At 45.9% G+C, this 21,089-nt stretch overlaps 2 protein-coding genes and 1 non-coding gene across 3 annotated transcripts; all 3 read right to left on the minus strand.

The window, feature by feature from the left end:
* Positions 1 to 3,511: 3,511 nt before the first annotated feature.
* On the minus strand, positions 3,512 to 3,584 carry TRNAR-CCU (transfer RNA arginine (anticodon CCU)). Its single transcript has one exon. It is a non-coding gene; the product is annotated as a tRNA-Arg (tRNA).
* Positions 3,585 to 3,960: 376 nt separating this feature from the next.
* LOC136470826 (uncharacterized) lies at positions 3,961 to 6,265 on the minus strand. Its single transcript, XM_066468559.1, has 8 exons — positions 6,137 to 6,265; positions 5,674 to 5,778; positions 5,172 to 5,258; positions 5,026 to 5,076; positions 4,849 to 4,969; positions 4,592 to 4,676; positions 4,331 to 4,493; positions 3,961 to 4,254 (listed from the first exon to the last, which is right to left on the minus strand). Exons 1-7 carry the CDS (start codon positions 6,263 to 6,265, stop codon positions 4,337 to 4,339), a joined length of 735 nt encoding a protein of 244 aa, XP_066324656.1. The 3' UTR covers positions 3,961 to 4,254; positions 4,331 to 4,336.
* Positions 6,266 to 19,864: 13,599 nt separating this feature from the next.
* LOC136470828 (putative F-box protein At1g65770) lies at positions 19,865 to 21,063 on the minus strand. Its single transcript, XM_066468560.1, has one exon. The coding sequence runs from the start codon at positions 21,027 to 21,029 to the stop codon at positions 19,866 to 19,868; it is 1,164 nt and encodes a 387-aa protein (XP_066324657.1). The 5' UTR covers positions 21,030 to 21,063; the 3' UTR covers position 19,865.
* Positions 21,064 to 21,089: the final 26 nt, after the last annotated feature.

A 21,089-nucleotide genomic window follows, 5' to 3' on the forward strand; every position in this document is an offset into this window, starting at 1 on the left:
CCATCCCCCCCGTGTCATGGTCAGCCACCGCATTGAGCCCCTGGTAAAATTGACTGCACCTTTAGCTCTGCCCTGAGCCTCTTTGCGCCGTGCGCACGCTAGCCACAGCCCTGGTGTCGTCTCCTCGCCGTGGACGCGGTTGTGCCATTGCGGTTGCCGGTCACCCCCCGTCGTGCGCACGTGGCCAGCTTTGCTTGGGTTGGCTCCGGCCGAGCCAGCACCCCGAATAGGTCTCAAGTGAGTCGTCATTGCTCGCTTACCCCCCCTATCGCCTTGTGGTTGTGGCGGCTCACTGAAACACCATTGTCGTTGTCGCAGGATCCGCGCGGGCGTGGCTAGGCCTTGCTACGGTGTCCCAGCCCATGTTTTCACCGCCCATCGATTCACGTCGGCGTCTAGGTGAGCATCGGTCCCTTAGATAGGGCGGGGAAGGTCTCGGTTGATCGGCGGGGTCGCTAGTGCCATCGGCCGCCGCGCCGGCGTGTGCGGCCAGGGCGAGAACCTCTCCATTGTGAAGGAGAGAAGGAGCTAGGGTTTTGTTGCAAAGTCGTAGTTTGTTGAAATATTGTATATAGTGTTAGTAGTATTATCGGAGAACGCGAGGACGTTTTTGCAAGTTGGTCGGCGCACGCGCGTGCTCCCCCGTCGCGGGCCGTTTGCGCGCGTGGGCCGCGCCCTGCGTGGGCCGAGTTGGGCCACGCGGGAGGGAATCATTTTCCTTTTTAAGGATTAGAAATAGCTTATTATTTTATGTTGTAAGTAGAACTTTGGAAAAAGCCTATCAATTCGAGCATGTGTCCAAAAATAGTGAAACAAAATTTGTTCGATTCATAAAAATATGATCTATCTGTTGATGTAGTTAGTTTACATTTATCTGTGAGAATGTTAGGTCCATTAATTTATTTAGGAAAGCTTAGCATTATTTAGATTAATATTTGTAGGAATTTTTATGGCAAATTGGTAATAGTTTTAGCCATGGAACTTTTACAGTAGGTTCATTGGATTATTATGTGCCTACTATAATTTTTGTAGCCCTAGAGTAGGTTAAGAAATGAGGTAGCTAAGTACCCTTTGTTTTGCTATATATGGAACCGTTAATAAAAGTGGAGATGCATTTCTGTCATTAAGTTAATGCTCGAATGGTTTCCTAATTGCTTAATAGAAATGGTAGATAGCTTGGCATCTTAGCTATTAGAGTTAGCTTAACAGTTTGATAGATGTAGTTGTATTTTAAGAGTTGTTGTTGCCGTAATACAAAGCATTGCATCATCATTTCATACATGTAGGGAACGAGCTAGTGGAGTTCGTGACTGCGGGAGAACAAGAGTACGAGGAGGTGATCGAGGAATACGAAGAGGAGTTCCTCGTCTAGGAGGGAGCCCAGGAGCCACCAGCTACTGACTTTGCTGACACCCCGCCTGCCCAAGGCAAGCCCCGGTGCATAACCCTTATTTTTGAATAATCACTGTGTGTGTGTATATATATATACATATACATATTACATTTCAAAACTTTGGTGAAAACTACATGCATAAATATATATACCTATGAGTCCTACTAGTATAGATCGAGTAGCTGCTATGCTTAGGTTTTTCGGTAGTGTGAGTAACCTGCCATTACTCACAGCAGGTGATTATCATTACTACTCTCATAATAAAATGGTGAAAGGAAAAATGGAGACCGGGCAAGGATATGCTACGGATATTGGTGGGTGTAAGAGGTTGTGTTTCACGGTCAATGGGGCATAGCTTGGTTACACTGTTTTCCCTGTCTGTCGGTTAAGGATCGGCCATTGCATTGGGTTCTAGACAAGTCGCAGACTTATTATCCTGAGCACATATTTGTTTGTGGGAGCAGGGAAGGTTTGTTGCTCTCTTGTCGTGGGTTTCTGGTTCTTTCTGGACCAACTGATTGGAGGCAGGGATGGTGGAGGTCTAAGCACCACACTGAGTCCGGGACTCAGGTGTGGGGGCTTGGAGTCTAAGTTTGGACGGGGACCTAGACCCCTTGATAGGAGAGTGGTGGGTTGGTCCTGCTTATGCCTGGGGTACAAGCAGGGCGTGTGTTTCGGGGTATCCAGCTGGGCACATTGATTCATGAATCACCGGGTAATCCGGTATGGCCTGTCTACAGTCTAGCACCTTAGTAAGAACTGAAAAATGAAAGATGATGAAATGGATCTGTTTGCTCAACTCTTACTTGAAAGTAGAAAAGGTGCTTACATAGAATGGTTAGATAATGAATTAATCATGACTGCTAATAAGAAACATCAATAAGGATTCGCTACTGGTATTGCTTTCCGCAAAAAGGAAATCCAGCAAACCATAAAGCTTATCATATCCTTTGGAGTCGGAAAATTATCCCCACTAGTCGGGTAAGTCTTGCGAGTACATTGTGTACTCAGGGTTTATTTACCCCTTATTGTAGGTGCAGCTTGAAGAGTAGTTATTGTGTGGAGGATTCTTCTGGTGGGCACAGATGGATCCCTGTATCGTATCGCTAGATGTTTATTTTAATTCCGTTGTTTAATTTCCGCACTCTGAACTCTAGTATTTAAATAATTTATTTCCACGAACTCTTGTTGTATGAAATGGACTAAGTATTATAAACTCGTTCTTATTATTGGATCCTGGATGAAAAATATGGATTATTCGGGTTCTCTTTTGAGGTGTGCTCGATGAAACTGCTCGAAGTATCTCGCTTTCGGGATGCTTAATGTCTAGTGGAAGACAAGCGCCTCACTAAGTATGTTGTTTCGCACAGTTCTGCCAGAGTCATGAACTGTAACGGTGAGACTCTCGTACGTTTTATCATTGCATACATCAATTTCATATCCTCCTTTCTAACGGGACGTGTGTGTGGTCTGGGAAAAAGAGTCATTCCCATCCACTTATGCATGAACCGTAAGGTAGGTAACTGGATAGAATTTGTGTGGGGGTGACCAACAACATCCTCATCGGAAATCTCTTTCCAGAATTGGGCTCGCTCATACTCGGGCATGACTGAGTCTGCATCTAAAATGCAATTATCGTGAAATCTAGATGTTGGCTAAGCTCTTTCCAAGTAAGGAAAAATTCTTTTGTGAAAAGCCTAAAACCTACCCCATTGCTAACCGGTTGAAACTGGGGCGCGGTGTCTAATGGTCAAATTTCAACAAACTAGAGTGTCTGCTGGCAAAGCGCTCGAAAATGGGTGTCTGCCAGCAAAGAGCCATCACTTGGCATGCCCGCCAGCAAATTTTGCCTTAAAATTAAGATTGTTTGACTTCTCGATAAGCGACAATCATATTCTTTGGGAGAGTAGTTATTTAAATTCAAAATAATTGCAAAGACATGTGCTGAAATTTATGCAGAATCTATCACCCAAGCAATAGAAACAAAACAAAAATTCACATCATATTCTTTGGGAGAGTAGTTATTTAAATTCAAAATAATTGCAAAGACATGTGCTAAAATTTATGCAGAATCTATCACCCAAGCAATAGAAACAAAACAAAAATTCAAAAAAAAAACGCGCCAGGTAGGGGTCGAACCTACGGCCTTCTGCTTAGGAAACAGACGCTCTATCCACTGAGCTACAGGCGCCTGTGTGGCTGTGTTTGATAGTGTTTGTGCTGACAAGTGATCACTCTCTGTCTATTTCTCAACACTATAGAAAATAAAAGTTACCACTTTCATTGCTGAGCAGGAAATAAATGATGTGCACTAACGACAGCAAAATGGCAAAAACTTCAAAAACCTGGATCGTTAACTTGTAAAGTTTGAGGAAATGCCAGAGAAGATGTGCACTAACAGTAGGAAAATGACAAATATTTCAAAAACCTGGATCATTTCTTAACTTGTAAGGTTTCAGCATCAAAATAAAAAGGAATTCTTGCAAAAAAAAAGGACAAAAGAGGATTTCAACAAAAAAATGAGAAAAGCTTGTTGTGGAAAGATATGCATTTAGCTCGTTGTTTCGAATATATGAATAATAAAAAAGGACATGTGTGCACCTTTTTTAGGCAACCAACATATTCTTTACAGTTGGAACAAAAAGAGTACATATCTGCTAACATTTTCCTGTTTTTTCTTGTATGGATAGACTATTCATAGTACAATGCTCCCCATGAGTTTTTTCTAATTAAAAGAACATCGTTGTGATGACAGTCCAAATGGATGAATTCACATGGAGTCTCTCCTGCATGTATGCAGTCATGCAGAGGACCAAATATGCCATTCCATTTCTCTGCGACTTTTGTCAACTCCTGTAAAACTGTAACCCACGAAACATGAGCTATTGTTCGCATACGCTTGCAGTTTTTTCTGATCCAGGAAAAAAGTTACCTCACCTCAAGTCATTTATGTTTTTCCTTGTCAAGCACAATTTCAACAAGCTGAATGTTCCCCTGAAGCGAAGCAGCCTTGCATGGTGGCAGGAAGGAGAAACCATCCAGCAGTTTCAAACACTTCAAACCCCACTTGACCATCAAAAACTCAATCAGATGATGACCACTGCGTAGACAAATCCAACAGGTGAGGTAATTTATCAGAAACGGTGCTTGCCACACTTCTTCCAAGTGCAACAGGGGTGTGAAATGATTCGTTGGTACCTGTGGTTGTGGTATGTGGTTATGAAAACCGCCCCAGAAGAATTTTCGAGAAGAAAGGTCACCGTCGCGAACAGATCATCAAAATCTTGCCAAATGGACGCAGTGGTATGTCAGTCAGCCAAAACAATGACAATACAAATGGAAATGGGTAGGTAGTCAGTGAATGGATGGGACACAAAATGATCATTCACATTTGAGAAATAATAGTAATACAGTAATAGATAAACTGAACACGGTAGAGTAGAATGGTAGCTCACTTGCTGAGTCGTAAAGTACATCAGCTCCAAGAATAATGTCAGGATGTAAATCAAATAGTGGTTCATCCCATTCTCCCCACGTAAGTCCTGAAACTTGCATGGTATGGACTAATCCTAAGTTCTCTGAATTCGATAGGATGCAACATGTAAAGCTCTGTAGGTGAAATGAAACCATACAGTACAGCTGGCGTTATTGAGAGCACATATGCTTCTGATGTTGTTTAGTACCTATAATAGTCAGTAAAAACAAGGAGGAAATCAACCATACTGAAGCTCTGACAAGGATCAAATGATAAGGATTCCTAAGATGGATTGGAGCTCACTTCTGAATTCTGTGCAATGTCTGTTAGTGTTACATCTGCTCCAACCTTTGCAGCTACTAATCCCGGCAGTGAGGTCCCAGCACCAAGCTGCAGATGATATGTGCAAATTAGACAAGAGCGTAACTGTAATATTGTTCCGTCAAACAATAATGTATGTACAGAGGAATGCAGGTTTCCATAAAGAGAGGATTTTTCGGCCTCAGACATGGAGAATAAATACCAAGCCCTTGGGACACAGGAGCAAGTACTCCCTGTTCGCTTCTCTTGTAATCCGTCTTTTTCAGCTTGTTTTTTCAGCCGGAACAGTTTTTTTCTCTCCCAACGAATCAGCCAGAACAGTGTTTTGGCTTGTTTTTTCAGCGAAGCGAACGGGGCCAGACCCAAGATTGTTCAGTGAACTGACAACTGACATTTACAATTGGTCACAGTAGCAAGTGGACCACATTGGTGATCGGTGGATGGGAAGTTGAACGAACACAAAGATGAGAAGTAGTGGTAGTACCTCAACAACTCTGGAAGCAGAGAACCGTGACCTCTGCTGCCACACATACTCTGCAAGAATGACACTGCATGGCCACACAAACATGCCGTAGTCCTCTTCGATGTTCTGTATGTAAACCCAACCAAAAGGATGTCAGGACACAAGAGCACAGCAAGAGAAGCGTGGGTAAAACTAATAAAGGATCGAAGCCAAGCGCGTGTGCTTCGTGTAGCACCACGAGGCAGCAAACGCCTTGGCGGCAAATTATCAAGCACTTGCTCGGCGTTCCAGCATGCACCAGCATGGCAACCGCCGCATTGGATCGCCGCCTAGACGCGACGCGATCGAGGTTTAAAGACGCCGCAACGACTGTCCGGATGAAACACCCGGCCCCAGGCCCCCCAGCATATGAGCAGAGCAGTGGCTCTCGGCTAGCTATCCGACGCGAGCGTGGGGAGGTACGAGATGGCACGGATGCGCGTACCTCGATGATGTCGACACGGACGTCGTGGTGATGCTCGGACGCGCTGCCGCCGAAGTAGTGGCGCGAGACGGTGGTCATACGCGCGGGGGCAATGGCAGCGGCCCGGCAACCGGAGCCGCCGCCTTCCATCGCGACGCCTCTAGAGTGTAAAATGTCCATCTACCGGCAAACCGCAGTGAGGACGAGGCAAATCATTGCAGTGTCTCATTACAAAAGCAATTATATTTGGATTGCTAACATCTTTGGGGATGTAGCTCAGAGGGTAGAATGCTCGCTTAGCATGCGAGAGGTACGGGGACCGATGCCCCGCGTCTCCATTTTTTAACCATTCTATTTTTTATTTTTTATTTTTACTTCAAGTGCATCTTCCATTCTATTTTTTATGTACTTTTTTATTTCCACTACCATTCTATTTTTTATTTTTTTTACTTCAAGTGCATCTCACTTCTCTGTTTTTTATCTTCCATTCTATTTTTTATGTACTTTTTTATTTCCACTACCATTCTATTTTTTATTTTTTTTTACTTCAAGTGCATCTCACTTCTCTGTTTTTTATCTTCCATTCTATTTTTTATGTCCTTTCTATGGCAGCTCTTTTTATTCCCTTTTCATCAATAATGATACAATTAAAACGTACAATCCGTCCGGGTGCCATGCTCCGCTCACTCCTGCATTCACCGCTCGCCCAACGACCCTCTCCATTATTTGCTCGTTCGTTTCTAAAAGAATCACTCCCGCACGCGACGCTCGACTGCTAGCCCTACCAGGTGCGGCGCGTGGCTGCCCTCTCCTAGTCTCGGCATGCGGTCGCCGGCGAGTCACTGTGCTCGGTTGTCGGCTCTGCCAGGCGCAGTGTGCGGTCGATGTCTCCCTGCCGCTTCGCGCAGCCGCCGCCCCATCAAGCTGCTGCCTCCGACAAACTCCACACGTCGACGAGGCTACATTCTCCCAAGCAGCAAGGGGATGTTGTGATGTGCTGAAAACGCATGTATGTTGCAAGTGTTTTAGTGGGATGTTGCTAAGTAGATCAGGATGTAGCAATGGTTTATACTTATGTTGCAAAGGTCTGTTCCCAATGTTTCATCTATGTTTTCGGATGTATTGTTGCAAGTGTGTTTCTTTGGATGTTGCATACGTTTCACACATATGTTGCAAGTGTTTCATTTGGATATTGCGTATGTTTGCAATGGTTTTTAAGTGTTTTTAGGTGTTTTTGCAAGTGTTTAAACATGCTTCAAGTGTTTCATCTGTCTTTTTTTATGTTAAAAATGTTGCATCTTAATGTTTCAAAAGTTGATCAGCCGAGTGCAGCGAATCTCCATCTGGTCGGTGTGGATTAGATTTTCGACGGTGTTTCTTGCCTCCACAGCGGTTAGAGTGGCGGCGGGCAGACCACGCCCTGCAGCAATGGTCAGATGAGGCAGCTCTCGGACGGTGCCAGGTGGCACGGGCTCCGTGTTGGCGTGGTAAGCGGACTGCAGGTCCGGACGCCCGCCCGTCCGAACATCTAGGCTTTTCCTATGGCAGCTCTTTCCATTACCATTCTGAATTTTTTATTTTTTTTCTTCGGTGCATCTCCATTCTATTTTTTTTTTATTTTCCATTCTATTTTTTATTCCCTTTTGTCCTGTCCTCAAGTCAGTTCAGTGGGGTCTTCCAGTTGGGGTAAAAACTATAAGATCTAAACAAAAAAGTGGTCATATATGTACAGATTTGTGTGGGATCATGCATGGCTTGTGTGAGATCAATAGAACTTTGTGACTGAAAATATATATCCAGTGTTCATTTTTATTTTCCACTGTGTTTTAATTTCGGTACGTGACCCAACGCTTGCTTAGCTCTCTCCCTGAAACTGTACTACCACTTCCAGATATATGTTTTGTCAACTTATTAGTGATTGTCAAGATATTTGTATTTTCATTATGTGTTCCGGTTGGAATTCCAAGTCCTTCCGACTTCCGAGTCACTCATCTCTGGTGCGCTCTATTTCTCCGTCAACCTATATAAGTTGTACTTGCTTCAGTTGAAAACTGAAAAAGAAAAGACGATAAACTGCACTGGACTCGTAATGTGATGGCAATGAGTTTACATATAGAAAATGTGGGAATATTTTTACACAATTCCTATCTATCAGTCGCCTGATTTTTTTAAGTCCATTCAGGCGACGCCGTGCACTCGTGCCATCACTGGTGCGTTCCGTGGTGCTAGAAAAGCTGGTGCATGGTCGGAGCGACGACGCTGTTGCAGCACGCGTGCACCTGCGAGCTGCGAATGCTGAAGCTATGCGACGGAGCATGTATGAGGCAAAAGAGGCGGATTTCCTTGGATGCTCCTATCATTAACGTGCTGAGTAGTACTAGTAGGCTAGTAGCAGCTAGATTGTTTTGTTAATTGTTTTTTTTTGTCATACTATATATATATTTTTGGTCGTTGTCTACCTCCAGAAAACAATTGTACAATGTTAATTGTCTTTGTGCCAACATAGATCAAACTTTTTCAGGTCTGTGGTTTTGTCTAGCGAGTTTTTTATTCTCGGACCTAAAAATTGCAGATTACGGCCTATAGAAATTACGATAAACTAAAGCTGCAATTTTAACATAAAACATGTGCAATAACCGTCGCCTGAAATGAAGTTAAAATTCAGGCACCTGAATTTTAGCGACTCCCATATTTTTATGGTCTAGACTAGAATAGGCAAACAGACAATCTTACGGTCTATGCTGAAACCACAAAATTTAGGGGTCCTATTCATTTGACTTATAATCCGTATTTTTTCAACGAACAAATGGTATTTTTCACTCACAACAAATCAACCGATAGTACTTTCAATCATGACTTATCAGTCAAACCAACCGATAATGGATGGGACGTAGTAGCTGCAGTAGCAGTAGTACTAGAGGCCGTCGCGCCCCTTGCAGGAGGAGCAGAACAACTACAACCCGTCTTCTCCTCCTTGTCCTTCCTTGTTGCTATGGTCGGCCAGACTCTCCTTGAGCTTTTTGATTCGCTTGTTCTGTCTAGAAGAAGAGTAGCCCCAGGACTGGTAGCACTCTCCAGGTTAACCAGTCGTAGCGCTCCGTGCACTGTCTGTAGTTGCCCAAGTTGCGTCTACTCTGCAGGAAAAAAAAAACATATATAGAATCATGGTAGGTTGCAAAAACATAGAATGACGGTGATTAACTCGGCTTTTGAAAAAGCCAATAACAAGGTTTTACACACTGGGGTCTCCAGTTTAAAAAGGAAAGAGCAAACTCCACACCTCAGCGCCAGCTTACAGAAACAAACGAAGAACGTTCTGCTGGCTATTACAGACATATGTTATGAAGAAAACACGGTCCGAAAACCTCTCAACTGTTTTTTACTTTTACATTTGAATACGAAAACGAAAGCGAAAAGGGTAAAGCCGGACACAAAAACGAATATGAACTTACGTAATATTGAGAATTTCGAAAACGAACTAATTCGAGCGGAATTATATCGAACACGGTCGGTATACGAAAAATCAATATGGATGACGAAGTGCATAATAATTAACAAGTGAATAATAATTAACAAGTCATACAACTTTCTTAAAATGTATCTCCATTCGACAACATGTAAGGAAGACATGATTTTTCAAAGGCAAGTACACGATTTAATATAACGTTGAAACTTTGTTTAATTTTTTTGAACATCTTAAAGATCTCAAATGAAAAAACTGAAAACTAGAAAGTTGTAGATCTCGTCGAGAGCTACAATTTTCATATAAAAATCATCTTCATCCAAAATCATATGGAAAAGATACAATTTTTCTAAGGTTGGACTTCTAGTAGGCCAAATTAAGTTTAAACCGAATTTCGAATTCGGGATATTCCAAATTAAAAGTAGAAAGGTAGAAAACGGTCGGAAAAATGTCTAAGCCGTTTTCATTCCGATTTCGAATTTGCCGTTCCGAATTTCGAACTGAATTCGAATTTGTCCGAAAATGTGAATTCGATCGGATTAAATGTAGAAAACGATGCGGTTCGATACGGGATATTTCCGTACCATTTTCATCTTTAGTAACAGCAACTACGCCCTATATGACCATAATATCTGAATAGGATCCTTGAAAACTTTTCTTCTGGTTCATCCATCCCGCCAAACGCTGTATTGCCCCCTCCAGCTTGACCTGCTTGTCGGCTTCCTTGGACAAATCTGCCCACATCTGCAGATGATTGATAGCCATATGAATCACAGGATCAGGATTTAGTGGGAAGCATTTTTCAATGGCCATTTTATTACGGTTCTTCCAGATAGCCCATGAAAGACCTGCAAATAAAGTAAAGACTGTCCTCTTAGGGATCCCAGGCCTCCCTGGCACCCATTGGGATATAAGCTCAGAAACACGGATACGGCAGGGTAGGTGCGTATCCCGTATCGGATACGTATCCGATACGGATACGCCTGGGATACGGCCGGGATACGTATCCACGGCGTGTCCCCGTATCCCTGCTTATTTGAGCTGGAAACTATGGAAAGGATACGTATCCGCGCCCGTGTCCGCCGCCCGCCGGCGACAAGGAGCCCCCGCGACGGCGACGAAGAGCTGCACCCCGCCTCCAGCAACGAGCCCCTGCGACGGCAACGAAGAGCTGTGCCCGGCCGGCTGCAACGCCAACGAGCCCCTGCGACGGCGAGTCGGAGACTGCACCCTGCCTCGTGCCCCCTGCTTAGGTGAGTTCCTCTCCCTCCCCAATCCAATTTAGATCTGAGCCAGTGCACCCACGCTGGCGAGGTCCGTGCTGCATCTGCGCCGGGCGGGCTGCCCGCCGGCCACGCGCCGTGCCGCACCCCGCGCTGGGCGAGCTCTGCGCTGGCGAGGTCCGCGTGCTGCATCCGCGCCGGGCGGGCCGCCCACTGGCCACGCGCTTGGGGTGGAGTGGGACGCAGCCATGGTCGCTCGGCCGCCTGCGCCGAGAGGGACCTCGGTCACCGGCGTGGGAGGAACGCATGGCGCCGGTGGAGGAGGAGCTGCGAGGAACAGGCCAGCAAGAGCGCAGTCGCGCAGAGGAGGGCACCGTGTGGGGAAGAATGTTGGGGGAGAGAAAGAAGACTAAAAAATCTGATCTTGGGCCCAGCTAAGCACTGGCAGGAAGACGTGCTGTATATTTATATGCCAAAAATACCCCTCCAACTGCCAGCACAGCTGTGAAATGATTGTAGCAGTCTCAAGAGAGCATCCATACATACGCTGCCAATAATTTTAATGTCATTTATTATTATTTTTTATAAAAAATAATAAAACGTATCCACGTATCAGGTTTTCTCAAAAAATGGCGTATCCGCGTATCCGTATCCGTCCGATACCGATACACGTATCCGTATCTGTGCTGCTTAGGATATAAGTTCCTGAATCGACAGAGGAAAACCCTGTAGAATGACGGTATATAGACCGGCACAGTTATTATTGAGATGTATACACGTATATCGTTGATTGATACTCGATAATATAATGGTCGACCGGACAAGATTTTCATGAAGGCGAGGCGACGATATATATAATTAAGCAGGGTCAAACAGTGAGCAACAGACAGCCCTGTTCGTTTGTCTTATAAGCCGTACTTTTTCAGGAAACGAACAATATTTTTCTCTCACAACAAATCAGTCAACAGTATTTTCAGTCATGGCTTAAGCGAACAGGGAGAATGATTGCTAGTAAGACAAGACATTCAGTAGCTAGGCATTGGTCGATCATCTGTTCTTTCAAAGTTGACCTTAAGATATTTCCTAAAAAAACGACTTTTGGTATTAAAAAAAGAACTCCTTCCAACAGGAGTATACTAACCAACAGGAGTACAAACTCTTGGGAGATGTAGTATATATGTGCAGGGACGGAATGAAGGTGTGTTGTAGAGACAGTTTTTTTTTTTTTTTTTTTTTTGCACCTTCTGCTAAGATTTGGATCGAGAGATAAGTTGCAAGTCCCATGGCGTGCGATCGATGCAGAGTATGTATTAGCTAGCGCACTGCAGCGATTCATCATCCACGACCACGAGAGGAGGACCCATCATCATATATACCGAGGAGATTAATATAAGAACGAATTGAATCAGTAAATAAGGGGCCTGCAGGCGGATCGGAGGAGTGTATACACTCACCGGCCTCGTAGCCGTGGCCAGCGTCGCGGCGTTGGGAACAATGCTGCTGCTGCTGGGCGCCGGCGCTGGCGACGACGACGACCGTGCCAACAGGTGACGGAGGCAGATCGCGCGCAGCGAGGGTGAGCCGAGGATCGGCGGCATCTCGATGAGCTAGGGTGCCTGCTCACCCTGCTGCCTGCTGGCCATCTTCTTCCTCAGGGCTAAGGTTTAGGATCGGAGGGAGGGAGGCCGGCGGCTGCAGCTAGCAGACTACGTGCAGGTGAAGAAAGAAATGGAAGGAAATTACCCCTTATTAAGGGCTCCTTTGGATGAAGGGTGCCCAAAACCACGTGTGTTTAAGCCCCCCAAGGGGTTTTCTCCACTGCACTTGCCACCCCTGTCCCCCAGGAGACAGAATCCCCTTGTGGGAAAAATTACCAGCTACCGTTTAGGAAACATGAGGATGCAAATCCCGGACGACAAAAAATATTTAGAATAATCAGAAAAACACACAGAATTCAGAAATGATGTTTTCTCAAGCTGAAAACTTAACACCACAGATAAATTTAGTACTGATACGTAATTCATGACAGACATGTCCAGTTCAAGCAAGGAATAAACATAAAAGCGGCATCGTGGAATGCGGCAAATTGGAAATTTCTCAGTGACTGATACGTTCAGTAGCTTTGACACTTCATGAGATGCCTCTTCAAATGTCCTGGACACTCAAACCTGCATCAACGAACATTGTCATTATCACAGATGTAAATATAGGAACTGCAAATACTAATGTTAACTGCACACAAGATCATAGCTAGCAACAGACTATCAGATTAAATTGACGTCAATACCTGTAATTATTATGGTTACTAGTATCCATCAAGCTTGCTATCAAATTGGTAACGGATTCTAGTCAAATATCATTTGTGAAATTGGTAATTGCACTCAAAACATAATGTATCACCAAAAACGGATTCGGGTTGCATACTTAGGCCCCTTTGAAATGCTAGAGTTTCACGCAATCATACAGTACTCACAGAAAAAATATTGGATTTGTGCAAATGAAAATCTGGTTGACTAACTGAAAAGTTTCCTCAGTTTCTCAATACTAAGAAAAAATCTGGTTCACTATCATTCTTCTTGAGCAATAATTATATCAGCTTTCATTCATACAGGATAACTCAATACTAACAAAGAAAAAATTTGGTGAAATTTAGATTATGAAAAATGTTGCAGCCCCTTAACCATGGTGATTAATTGATTTCTGAATTTAATTGTTCCTATCCTAACTTCCATTTTCTAATCTTCCAAGTAATTAGTTAGTTGATTTCTACTCCTATTGTCTTTTGGTTGATTGACCATTGTCAGGGTAGGTGAATCTTGCAAGGAATTGATTAATTCATTTGATTTTTGTAGGAGGTCATCATCACGCTACAGATTTGGGCCATACTTTTGCCAGATTTTTTGGTTTTCCTTCTTCTGCATCAGGCTAAGTTGCCTATGGTTATGTTGTAGTTTCAGATCAAATGGCTATCGGTTGCAGGAAGGAAAAAGGAAGAGCTATATTCCTAAAAAAAGGAAGTGCTATCAGTTGCTGCTAAGGTCTTGTGGAGAGAACAACAGAGAGGAGGAGGTGTGCTCGCAATTTGACCTGCTGCTTGCCCATTTGGAGGAAGAAAAGAAATAAGCTAGCCATTGGGAATTGCTTGCTTGGTGGAGAGAAGATTATAATTCCTAATATAAAGTTGGCAATACAATAAACTAGAATGGTATGGTTTGTACCCCTGTCTCAATTTATGAATCATTACAGAACTAGGATAAATATATGTGCTTGTCTACACAGGGATATGATTTGCTGAAACCTGAAATGATGGGTCAGGAAAGGCAATGCTCCATTGTTTCACTAAGATTGTTGTTTTTTATGATTTCAGATTCCTATCCTACCATCTGAAAAGCGGAATAGTTTGTCACCTTTTGTCTTCAGAGCACTACCCTTTTAGCAGCAAATGATAAACTAGCCATTGACTTTTGGGGGCATTGATTAAATTGCTATTACTTATTAGTCACCTCAGTAGTTAGTTTAATGGATGCTACTGTTATTTTAGAACTGAACTATGTATCAACTATAATCAAATGGGAGTAAAAAAAGATAGACACTACATCTTCTAATCTTATTAACAGGAGTACAAGTCTTCTGTTCGTTATGCCTGTTACAGTGAAATTTACCTCGTGAATAAATCATATGACTTTATTTTCTCTCATTTTAACTGTTTATGCTTCTCCTTGTTTTAAATAGATAATAATAGTGTGGACTTTGGATCCATGATGTATTGGTGTATATACAAAACAGGTTAGGCTATCAGACATGTCGAGAATCAGAAGAAAGTTTTTACTGATAGGCACCGATTTTTCTTACCAGAGATTCAGACAAGCTGTTTCAGCGTCCCATCGTAGTGTCACAGTGCCAGAACGGCATGTTGAGAGGCGGGGGAGCTGCCCACGTTGCACGCCCGTAATGACCAGGAATCACACCAGGTGGGAACGGGATGGAGTCCGTCTCACCTGAAGCAATGTTGACTGACTAGATCCTCGCAGTGCTGGTTACTCCATCGTCGTCTGCTATGTATATAGTGTTGGCAAGCTGATTCATTGACACTACAGCAGGAACGACCAGGGCCTGGTTTGCCCCCAGGTATACTGCAAAGTCGCCTATGTCATATGTGCGGACAAGGGCATATCCACCACCAGGGAGGCGATCCAGAGAGTAAACTGTACTGCTCACCACATCTTCATAAGATACAGAACTCACTTCGTTGGTTTCCTGATACTGAGGACATACCCATGAGCTCTGTTGGTTTCCTAGACGGAACTCACTTCGTTGCAGTTTCTGCTGATCTTACAATGGTGATTGGGCCAGTTGAAGTCACATATCCTGGGCCCGTTATACCACCAGAGGTCCAGAGCAGTTGGTTTTGCTTGAAATACCGGCACAGGGATGGTGCCATGGGGCAGTTATGGTAATCATATCTTCAAATGTGGTGAAAGAGTTTATGTCTGTGTCATGAAACGACACAGACAAACTCTTTCACCACATTTGAAGACATGATTACCATAACTGCCCCATGGCAGCATCCCTGAAGCTCCCTCTGCTGTTATTTCAAGAAAAACCAACTGCTCTGGTATAACGGGCCCAGGATATGTGACTTCAACTGGCCCAATCACCACTGTAAGATCAGCAGAAACTGCAACGAAGTGAGTTCCGTCTAGGAAACCAACAGAGCTCATGGGTATGTCCTCAGTACCAGGATAAAAATCCTGGCAGCGGCGCCCATAATCATCAATATGTGGATCAGTAAACATAGTTGGGTGGCCTCATGGAAGAAAATACCACCATTTGTGATGGCATCCACTTCTGATGTCATCCCCCATCGACAACCGGTAGTGCATCCAAACGGCAGACGTGGGAGACGCACATTGTTCTGGCCACAGTTGAGGCAGAACAGGTAGACATTGAAGGTGCCCTCCTGCTGGAACGCCACGAGGCCGTGCGTGGCTCCCCACACTGAAGCATGAAGCAGGAGGCCGCGCGTGGCTCCCCATGGTGCATCGGGAGGAGGAGGAGGCCCGCAGAAACAAGGGCAACGAACGAGCGAGGTAGTGCCTCCTTCAGTAGCAACCATTTGCAGAGCAAGCATCTTGTCTATCCCGAACCGCACTACCTCATCATCCAAGCGCGACATTATCAGCAGCGGTCCATTTGTGTTTGGGACCCCGGCTCTCCACGCCGGGCAAGTAGAACGCATCGCTTGCACATTGTGCCTTGGAGGACCAAGACGACACGGGGAAGGTGTGTCGCCCTAGTCCCAACGGCATCTGAGGAGAGCTTGTGCTGCCCAGGAGAGAAGCCGAGGAAGGCGAGCGCGCCGTGTCGCAGGGTGCCCAGGACGACGCCCATTCCGCCCGCGATCACGTCGAAGGGCAGGTTTACCACCTTCCAGGCGACGCCAGCCAGGTGACGTAGAGCAGGCGGCGCGGGCCTGATCAGATCCGCCCCAAGCGGCAGAGCTGGAGCTGCCAGATCAGTCGAGTCGGGGTCGACGGGGGCCGAGGCGACGGCGAGGCTGAGGTCCAAGCCGAAGGTGGAGAGGATCCGGACACACCTGTCCTCATCGGTCTCCTCCTCGAAGGCGGGGACAGCGGCCACCGCCGAGGATGGGCTGCCCTTGTAGTCGACGGCCTCGGCCATGGCGGCCGGTGGCGAGGATGGGCTGGATCTAAAAAAAAAGATCGTAATGTTTTATGAGTGTTTGAAAAAGTTCGGTCTTCAGTGTCACTGTTTTAATTTTTTTTTTATGTTCTCCATACCTCTACCGTTAGTTTGGGTTCTAACTGTGCCAAACTACATGTGTGAAAAGTCAAAAGTACCCTTAAGTCTAAATATGTCATTAATTTTTTTGAGCACGACTTCAAATGAAAAAAAACTCAAAACTAGAAAGTTGTAAATCTCGTCGAAATCTATAATTTTCATATAAAAATTATCTTTATTTAATTCCGCAAAAAATATGATTTTTCACACCTGCAGTTTGAAATATAAATATGATTTTTCAAATCATATTTTTTTTACGAAATTAAATGAAGATAATTTTTTTTTCTTAATGAAATTGCAGTAACCAGCAACACCTTTTGTGCAGCCATATGAAATTGCAATAACCAGTGACATCTTTTGTGCATTGCATTCACAATAGCATTTCAAATCAATTTACAACACAATGGTGATATTTACAGCTTCTATAGTCACAATTTATTTGCTAGCACCTGAACAATTTACAGAAGGGATTCCCTTTACAGAACTGATAGCAATTACAGTCTCCTTCCATCAGTCTTTTACAGGATCGTTCCGACTGTGTGGGGGATTTTTCCCTTCTATTAGATTAGATAGATAAAACAAGTTTTGGAAGCTGACCTGTGGCCCCTAGACCTAGAGAGCCCTGGAGCCGCCGGGCCACCTCGCTGGGCTAGTAGTTAGTGGGCCTCCATTAAGGGCCCCGTTTGTCAGAGAAAACGTTTCTCTATTGCATCGCACTAGAAGGGGGAAAACTGAGCAAGCATATGTTATACTTGAGTCTGGCGGCCGTTTTTCTTCTCCAGCAAAACATTATCCATCCCACATCATTGTCAAGTATCTGTAGTCTACACCTGCATTAGATGCTGTTTCCATGTAGGCTTGTTTTCATGCGAATTTGACAGAATCAGCTGGAATTGTTGACTGAGCCGAGGAATGTACACTGAAGTTTGGCCAGATACATTGCTGGCGCTCAAGAATTGAAGATCCGAGGCTGTCAGGAGGATTGTTTATCACGGACCTGCTGTCGGGTTTGGTCGCCTCATCGGAACGATCGTCCGTCCTTAATTTCCACATTGCACGTGGATATGCTTTCACAGTTTGCGCTATGGAGTTTTAGCCAAACTTGTACATATGAGATTTGCTCAGAGCAAGATTAGTTTAGCAATATTGCCTCGGCCTAGGTGGCTGTTCCATCGTTTTATCGGAGTATTGCTACTGGAGCTTTGCCTAATCTGGTAGCGCTGGCCTGCTCGTAATCCAACTACCTAATTCACCTCGTAATCTAAGCTGCCGCATGGACTTTTGAACCTCGTCACATCAGTCTCTCTTTCCATACACGAAAGATTTTTTCCAAGTGGTGGTGGGCGACATGTGTGTGTGTGTGGAGAGGATGGAATGGAACTGGAACGGAGACGCGGCCTCGAGGTCGCCGGTCCACGGCCACCACGGGCGAGGCGGCGGACGCCCGAGCCGTGAGCACGACGCGAGGGCGAGGGCGATCTTTACTGGGCCGTGTGGGAACGGGCGCCAGCGAGCCGGCAGATGTTCCTCGACACGACCCCGGGGAGGAATGCGAATTTGCGCCGCGCAAGGAGCTAGGAGCCCCCAAAAAAGCTAGAGAAGACAGCAGCCGCGGCGGCAAGCGCAACTGTCCGAGGGCCAAACCAAAGATCGCCGCCTCTTGTCCAAAGCTACGCCTCTCATTTATGAAGAGAGAAAGGGAAGGGAAAAAACACCTTACACTGATATTGTTTTATTGGCAAGGTTTCAGGTCCTCTCTCTTCGGTATGGAAAGAATCAGTCAAATGGTGTGTAGAATTTGGCATTGAAGCTAATGCAGTCATTGCTGTTCCATATGAATGGAGACTGCCTCATTGCTACAGAAAATCATTTAGAAGAGGGACTTGTTTTTTTTTCAGATTATATGAATATATTTAGGGCATTTGTCCAGTATAATGTATACTCTGCCATGTTGTCTTTGAAGTTGATGGCAATTTGGCTCATATATTTATGAGTTAAATGCACCGGAGGTCCATTAACTTATACAGGAGTTTCGGTTAGGTCCATCAACTTTGAAAGTTGATTTCTGGGTCCATAAACTTTCTAAGTCGTTACCATAGGTCCAAACTAGTCCACGTGTGCATCTAACAGTGACATGGCATGCTGACTGGACAACTCCAAATGAGGCATTTCGTTGAGCAAGTCATGGATGTGAGAGAAGTAGCATGGTCACCAGCCATGGGCAGCAGGCTGCTGTCGCACACGTACAGCCCCTCCGCCTCCCAGCTCTCGGCGCGCCCATCCACGGCGCCGTCCTTCGGGCTGGACCCCATCCGGCAGCTGCCCATCTGGTGCGCCGAGCAATGGAGCGCCCACGTGTCAGGCCCCGAGAGCATGGGGCCTTTCCCTACGGTCACCTCGTTGAGGAACGCCTCCAGGTCCTCGTCGCGGAGGCCGCCGTTGCACCGCAGCCAGAGCCTGTCGCTGCGGTGGGTGCCCACCTCGGCCGCTCCGACGGCCACCAGGATGCGCAGCGCCTGGCGCAGCCCGTTGCGGAGCTCCTCCACGTCTTCCCGGCTCGGGGCGCAGCGCACGCGGCCCTCGCCGTCCACGTGCCCCGCGCCGCGGTCGCGGACCAGGGCGAAGGCATACGCGGTGCGCGCGTACCGGAGCATGCGCTCCTTCATGTCGCGGCCGGACTCCCAGGGGATCTCAGCGAAGCCCAGCACCCGGGCCCCAGCGCCGGTGTCTGGATGATGGTGCGGGCGGTGACGCGGTGCATGGTCGTGATGATGCCGCCCTCGTAGCACTTGCCACTGAGCTCTGCGGCTGCCTCCGGCGTGCCGTCCGGGAAGTAGCCCCACGCCATAGACACCCGGTGCAGGTCAATGTCAATACCAAATCTCAAAATAATTCATGAACTGTGCAGTCAATGTCAACCACAGTTTACAGGTTAGCAAGAAGGTAAAGGTTTATTTTTCTACTTTTGATGGGGTAGTGCTGCTCTGAGTTGGCTGCTAACAACTTGCTCTTCACTTTCTCTAAATTATAAAATAAATTTTCGTCATTGCACCATATATGAACAATGACGAAAATTTATTTTATAATTCAGAGAAAGTTGATAGCATCAAACGGTCTAAAAATGTTGATAGCATCACGAAGGGGGCACAAGAGGTCAGGCAGTTTTCCCCAATGCAAACGATCATAACTAAAGGAAATTCATGAAGAACTTCCTGCATCATAAAGATTTACCACAGGAATTTCATGAGGAAATTCCCTCAGCCTAGACAAAGGCCTTACCTGCACCTAACTCATTGCTTCTTAAGGGTTTTCTAGGACAAAACCAGGCATGCGGTGTCCAGTTGGGTTTTCTAGGACAAAACCAGTCATGCGGTGTCCAGTTGGTTGCGTCTTGCTTGAGCTCCTCTGGGTAAGGGATTTCTTCCATAACATCAGATCCCAAATGGAACATAGATATCCAATACTTTTGGTTGTAAGGTTTATTATCTGCGTAGTAAACACAATTCCTCTTGATCGAAGGAAACTCCTTTGCAGAGAGGGAAAAAGTGTCCCCTCGACCCACAAACAGCGAGTAGTCACCAAGGTCCATCACCCTCTCGTGGAGCTCCACTTGCAGGTCCGGCATCCACTCTGGCTTGTAAACTTCAGCCGGCGATGGATGGTTTCCCAAACGCAACACCACAAGCAACAGCTCGCCGTTGCAGGCTACCAGGTGCACCCCACGCATGGGATGAAACCTGTCACACTTGCAGAGCTGATTCACTACGGAGCAAATATTGTACATCCGAGTACACTTGGGAGAAGGAGTGTTGAGATCACAGATGATAATGTTTTTCTCCACATCGATGTAGTATGCTTTTCCTTCCAGGAATGCGATGGAGCCAATTTCGAACGTACCTCGCTCATACATCATGGTCCAGTCGGCATCTCCAGGGCGCCAGAGGAGCGTCTTCTGCCCTATCCGACCCTTGCGCTGCGTAGCAATCGCAAACCAGTTGGACGATATGAGCGGATCATCGGAGACAAAGATCCGGGTGAGAGGGCTCGGACATGGGAGAGAGATCTCCGTATTGGAGAGAAATTCCCACAGCACGAGCCGCGTTGGGGATCGGTCGTCGTCGACCAAGGCGAGCCAACCCCGGGACGTGCCGCAGCAGTAAGGGAAGCCGGCCGGAGGAGCACCGACTTCTATCCTCCGCGCACCGCGACGAGGGAGGCGGAGTGAGTAGTCGCCGATTGGTATCAATCCGCTCCGCCGAGCGCGGCCAGCAACGACCCATGGGCGGCAGGCGGCTGGGAGAGAGGTGGAAGCTCGCCAGTGGGGGCAGACCTGGTGGATGTGGAGGAGGTCGGCGTCGGAGGACAGCCGGCCGGAGATCTCCTTGAGGAGATCGGCGGGGAGGGACGACCAGCCGGCGGCAGCCATAAGGATGAGCACGAGGATAAGGACTAGGACTAACCCTTTTTATTTGTTTATTATTATTAT

Source organism: Miscanthus floridulus, chromosome 8 (assembly GCF_019320115.1).
Source record: "Miscanthus floridulus cultivar M001 chromosome 8, ASM1932011v1, whole genome shotgun sequence".
NCBI lineage: Eukaryota > Viridiplantae > Streptophyta > Magnoliopsida > Poales > Poaceae > Miscanthus > Miscanthus floridulus.

What these genes read in the sequence shown, in the direction of transcription:
- LOC136470826 (XM_066468559.1), bottom strand. Translation starts at nt 6,265, where the DNA reads ATGGAAGGCGGCGGCTCCGGTTGCCGGGCCGCTGCCATTGCCCCCGCG. An exon ending in TCCGTGTCGACATCATCGAG is followed by an intron (nt 5,779 to 6,136) that starts GTACGCGCATCC and finishes GTTTACATACAG; the next exon opens with AACATCGAAGAGGACTACGG. An exon ending in TGTACTTTACGACTCAGCAA is followed by an intron (nt 4,677 to 4,848) that starts GTGAGCTACCAT and finishes CCATTTGGCAAG; the next exon opens with ATTTTGATGATCTGTTCGCG.
- LOC136470828 (XM_066468560.1), bottom strand. Translation starts at nt 21,029, where the DNA reads ATGGCTGCCGCCGGCTGGTCGTCCCTCCCCGCCGATCTCCTCAAGGAG.